The sequence below is a fragment of the Colletes latitarsis genome, chromosome 8 (assembly GCF_051014445.1).
Source record: "Colletes latitarsis isolate SP2378_abdomen chromosome 8, iyColLati1, whole genome shotgun sequence".
Taxonomy (NCBI): Eukaryota; Metazoa; Arthropoda; class Insecta; order Hymenoptera; family Colletidae; genus Colletes; species Colletes latitarsis.
This window is the reverse complement of record NC_135141.1, coordinates 16,949,270-16,954,435: the sequence shown is the minus strand read 5'-3', so window position 1 is coordinate 16,954,435 and position 5,166 is coordinate 16,949,270. Positions and strand designations below refer to the sequence as shown.

Sequence of the window (5,166 nt, the reverse complement as noted above, 5' to 3'; positions counted from 1 at the left end):
ACTAGCGATCGTTCTGCCACTTACCAAAGGAAATATGAATTAATCACTATTTATCCTCGCAATCTATGACGTGCTAGCACTACTATTGTAACAGATAGAATCTGCTAAAATGTCTAGCTAATTATATTTACACGGCTCGGATTTACATCGAAATTATAACATCAATGTAATCAGAGAACATTAATTCTTGCGGTCTACGAGAAAGTCACTAACTCCGTCATTAACAAAATAATCTGCACGTAGGATAAGGAGACTTGATTGGTGCAGGAGGTGGTGACTTTCTTCTAAAAGACAGAATTTGATATTTCTCAATATTATACATTGATGTTATAACTGAGGTGAAAACCGAATCGTGTAAACGCATACACTATAAATATGGAAATTTCCTAGAATGTGAAAGCGAGGTTTTATGAGTCGGTACTGAAATATTTCACATGGAATTTAAGCTTAATTAAGCGTTTTAACATTTTTTATCGTCTTATCACTTATTGTGTATTTACGACTTGACAGCTGAAAGGAATTCAGGCATGAACATAGAGATATAAGAATGGAGCCAGTGTTATCAAACCGCACGCTGGGGGCAATGTGCGCGTTTGCACTTCGGACAACTTGGAGGTGTGGAGAAAATAAAGTAAATGTGAGACTTTCTTTTTTGCTCTTGCATCGCCATTCATTCGAATTATTGGCAAACGATAACGGCCTTTAAGACTGCTTACATTTCTCGAAAGCAGATCTGGCCGCTTTTTGAAGATTCGTTTACTTTCCATGCCAAACAACGTTATACATACAATGTATGCTTGGAACCGGAAAGTTGTATAACCTCTGCCATATAATCACTTTATAAAAGCCGGAGTCCAGTACTAGCTTTACCGAAGACGATAAAACCGCGAGTCTGATTTTGCATTTGATAAAAAGAAAATGCAGTGTTTGTGCATCTCTGTTCATCCAGTGCAAAATTGGACTCTTGCAACTTTACTATCGCTCGCTCAGTCTGATTCGACTATAGAGTACGATTGAAGCGACATCTGTCTAATGTAAGTCACATTCGACTTTTAAATGAAAGGATCTGGAATGGTATTCATGTCGTATTTCTATTAGGAAGAATGGGCGTGTGATTGAGGAATGACCGATACGACGCATTAGTAAAAACAATAACAATTTACTAACAAAACGATAATAGTAAACCCTAATGAGAACGATAACAGTTTATTAATAGAGACGATAATAGTTTAACAACGCTTATATGATGGGGTCATGTCACGTGATAAGCAAACATAAGCGTTGCGTGAATTCTCAATATACAACCGTATTGGGTGTCGGACTCAGTCGGACTAGATCACAGTGACTCTTCCCTTGCTACCGTGCTCTACTTCCGCTTTGCCACGAGGCAAACGCAAAAAGAAGGTGGGGCGTATTCCTTACTTCTGAGTCAGAAGTTCCGACTTCTTTTCCATCATGGTCATGGGTAGAACCAGTGATAGACTTTCGTGGGATTTTCCTGATCATGCGCACTGGAGTGAGCGCTACAGTCCTCACTGCCGTATAGTTCTCAACTAGAATTTAGGGTACCGTTGGATCCCACTAAGGAACACAATTTAAGGAAGTTACAAGGAAAGAGACAAGTTTTTATGAAGGAAAACAGCATAAATGTACAATAAAAAGTGGAAAACATTTCATTACTTATTTAGTTTTTACGTGTGCAGCCGATTTATTACATGAATACCAACAATTGTTGCTAGGGTAAGGAAAACTGCAAAAAGCTTTACCAGTATTCGAACAAAAATATTCCATGTAAAAATGATCGTGAAACACACAAATACATAAAATAAATAAAATGTTGGAATTCCCAACAGGTCCCTTACATGCACCTCCTCTTGCGCTTAAGATATATCTACGGTAGCGGACGACACGTAACTGTGACGTTAGCTTACGTATGCGCAGAAAGGAATCCCGCGAGGGAAAATGGAAAAATCCCACAAAAGTCCATCACTGGGTGGGGCAGCGACGGTGGTGCCACATTCATAATCGAGTCTTATCTTATGATAAGACTTATAACAGCCGACTCTATTACAAGCTTTGTACATGATAGTACAAAGTGCGTTGTTTTACACATTGTTAATTGTAAGTATTATTAGCTAAAGTACATCAAATTTCTGTAGCATTTCAAATTTTGTAAACGATATAAAATCTTTACATACCAGCATTCGTTCAATTTCTAAATAAATAATATTATACAAGTAATACGCGATGAAAGTAAAAAATACATTCATATACAAACACCCTATCAAAACAATCGATTTTTCGAAATTAAATAACAGTGTTTTGTTCTGTCACCAACCTAAAAAGTGATAAATAACGTCGTAAGAACAGTTAACCATGTTTTCCTTTTTCTACCAGTATCTTTATTACCGCGACTTTTATTACCAATATGACAAATACAATTTTCGTAAACAGTCCGAATTATGAAGGCTGTGTGAATGAAAGGTGACCAAGTCATTAACTTTACGAGAAAATAACGAATTACATTAAAGGTTATGTTTAAAATGATCTGACAAGATGGAAACTACCATGCAGGTATCACTGTGTCATTACACTAATAACTTCTTTGTTTGATTTTTTGGATTCAATTTCTAGAATAGAACCAAGTGTCATCATGCCTGTCACAAAAAACGACGTTGATCAACTCATTGCATTAGACAAAGTGGTGATATTTTCCAAAACAAAATGTCCATATTGTATAATGGCTAAGAAGGTACTATTGATTTCTTTGTGTGTATGTGTGTGTGTGTATTTCGTTACATTTTGTTTACTGTAACATTGTTTTAGGTGTTTGATAGTCTACAACAAAAATATACTGCAATTGAATTAGATGAGAGAGATGATGGAGATGAAATCCAATCTATATTAGGTAATATAACTGGTGCAAGGACAGTACCTAGAGTGTTTGTCGACAAAGTATGTTTAGGAGGTGGTACGGATGTACAGAAACTATATGACAACGGAGAACTACAAAAACAATTAGCTTGCTAATATAATGTCCGCATTATGCAACTCTACATTATGGAAATGACTGATTCGTGTTTTTCTTTTTTTTATTTGATGTAATAAAAATTGTTGATTAAATAAATCACAAAAAATGTTAAAAATTATTTTCGTTCCTATAATAAGTAGTAAATAACAAATGTAAGAAGCTAAAAAGTTACTAATAAATAGATTTATCAATAAATGAAAATATACAATAGTAGGTGAAACAACATGGATTTAGACTTCAGCCAAAGATTTCATTATACGCCTAATGTAATAAGTATAATGGTTTTTAATGTCCGACGTACCCTGTTCTTCAGATTTTTAATCGTTTTGGCTCTAGTTAAATTTTATTTAAAGATAGCAAATTCAAAACGATGGGTAGCTTGAAAAAAAACAGTCGTTTGATAATTTGATTCAAAACGGGCACAAGGTTTTAAAAAAAGGGTCGGGAAAGTGGAAAAAGGTATAATATACATAGTCATGAAAAATAACGATGAGTAAATTAACCGAGTAATAAACACGTTACGTGTGTTTATTATACAGTAATTGGTAATTAATGTATCGAATTTGTAATTAAAATTACGTACAAAGACGATATATTACTTATGGAATGATATGTATATATGTACATAATACTGTGTGACGAAAGGGAATCGTAAGAAACTATTTGGTTGTTCGTTACTAAGAGGCCACGATCATGTATACGTATGTGAGTCGATTCACCTAAAAATATCCACAGATCGGTGAAACAGTTTATCAGTGGTGCATCGAGAACGCAAAAAAATGGATTTTGCACAGTATCGTAAAATTGCAATCTACATTTTGACGTTCATGGCTTACGCATGGTCTGGCTACGGGGCTGGTTTATTGTTAAACTTAAAAGATGCCGTATTAGCAGCTGAATCAATTTTCCAAGATTTATTTGAAAATGCAATTACGGTAGCGAGAAAAATCAAGGACATACATGAAGTATTTGACGCAGCAGTGGAAGAAAACTGTATTTTCCAGTGTCCAGGAGGTACGTAGTTAACCTATCATCGATAAAACGTAATTTTAAAATTCAGTCATGTTGAACGTTAAAGCTGCTCCACAATTTGCTTGAGGTCGCAGTGCTATTGGTTAAAATCTTTTCTACACCGAAACGTCAGAACCCGTTCAATTTATCCTTTTCTGTAGGTCTACTTTTTAAAAGTTCCATTAACTTATTATGTAATTGTACTTGACGCAATGAACAGTATGAAATATTTAAGAAAATTAAATATGGGTGATAAAATATGGCCGATGCGTTTGTTTCTCTAATGTGGTTAATGGTAATTGGTCGTTATTTTTCGTCCGCTATGACGCGGAATATTTTATGATTTCAGGTATCACACCTAAACCTGATTGGAATCATACGCCGCAAAGCAATGGATGCGGTTCTTTAGGAATAGAGGTATGCAAACTATCGAAACTATCGTGTTTCAGAGAATTAGCGGGAAAAATTGTATTAAGCGATATAATGATTTTAGATAAATCAAGAGTACCTGCCGTTAGCGGAAATGACCAAATGTTGCGACGCGCATGACATTTGTTACGATACTTGTAATTCGGTGAAGGATACGTGCGATTTAGAATTTAAAAAATGTTTATACAAATACTGCGATCAATATAAAACGTCCGCGATTACAAAAACATGCAAAGGTGCCGCAAAAATGCTCTTTACAGGTACGACTATTTTAGGATGCAAAAGTTACATGGATGCGCAAAAGGAAGCCTGTTACTGTGGTGACAAATGGAATAAGAATAAGAAACCTAAAAGAGCTGCCCAAGCTGGCGGAGAATTATAAAATTATATGAATCTCTAATTTAACGTGTAATTAGGCGAAACGTATTCCATAATTTATTTACGAATCTCTAGCGATTGGACGAACGATTTTATACTCGTTGTACAGACGCTAAACACGTGGCAAATTAGAAATTGTACCGGTCCTCGTAACATTTTATACTTGACCAATAAAAATATGATTTCAATAGTCGAAAAAGAGTGTTGAGTGTTTTCCAATCCTGCGCGAATTGTCTTGTGATCGAAAATTTTTGTTTCTCTCGAGAAACAAGGGAAGGCTGACAATGTCATTTCGACCAGGATTTATGGCACTTTTT

At 35.2% G+C, this 5,166-nt stretch overlaps 2 protein-coding genes across 3 annotated transcripts; both read left to right on the top strand.

Annotated features, from left to right (window-relative positions):
• The first annotated feature begins 1,971 nt into the window (after positions 1–1,971).
• Positions 1,972–3,149, top strand: LOC143345102 (uncharacterized). Of its 2 annotated transcripts, none has more exons than XM_076771894.1 (3): positions 1,972–2,121; positions 2,635–2,752; positions 2,827–3,149. In XM_076771894.1, exons 2-3 carry the CDS (start codon positions 2,654–2,656, stop codon positions 3,028–3,030), a joined length of 303 nt encoding a protein of 100 aa, XP_076628009.1. In that variant the 5' UTR covers positions 1,972–2,121; positions 2,635–2,653; the 3' UTR covers positions 3,031–3,149. The 2 variants fall into 2 exon arrangements, with proteins under 2 accessions (XP_076628009.1, XP_076628010.1); XM_076771895.1 differs by lacking the exon at positions 1,972–2,121 and adding an exon at positions 2,150–2,574.
• Positions 3,150–3,654: 505 nt separating this feature from the next.
• On the top strand, positions 3,655–5,048 carry Gxivspla2 (phospholipase A2 group XII). Its single transcript, XM_076771893.1, has 3 exons — positions 3,655–4,045; positions 4,392–4,459; positions 4,536–5,048. Exons 1-3 carry the CDS (start codon positions 3,811–3,813, stop codon positions 4,851–4,853), a joined length of 621 nt encoding a protein of 206 aa, XP_076628008.1. The 5' UTR covers positions 3,655–3,810; the 3' UTR covers positions 4,854–5,048.
• Positions 5,049–5,166: the final 118 nt, after the last annotated feature.

What these genes read in the sequence shown, in the direction of transcription:
- LOC143345102 (XM_076771894.1), top strand. Translation starts at nt 2,654, where the DNA reads ATGCCTGTCACAAAAAACGACGTTGATCAACTCATTGCATTAGACAAA. An exon ending in ATTGTATAATGGCTAAGAAG is followed by an intron (nt 2,753 to 2,826) that starts GTACTATTGATT and finishes ACATTGTTTTAG; the next exon opens with GTGTTTGATAGTCTACAACA.
- Gxivspla2 (XM_076771893.1), top strand. Translation starts at nt 3,811, where the DNA reads ATGGATTTTGCACAGTATCGTAAAATTGCAATCTACATTTTGACGTTC. An exon ending in TATTTTCCAGTGTCCAGGAG is followed by an intron (nt 4,046 to 4,391) that starts GTACGTAGTTAA and finishes TTATGATTTCAG; the next exon opens with GTATCACACCTAAACCTGAT. An exon ending in GCGGTTCTTTAGGAATAGAG is followed by an intron (nt 4,460 to 4,535) that starts GTATGCAAACTA and finishes TAATGATTTTAG; the next exon opens with ATAAATCAAGAGTACCTGCC.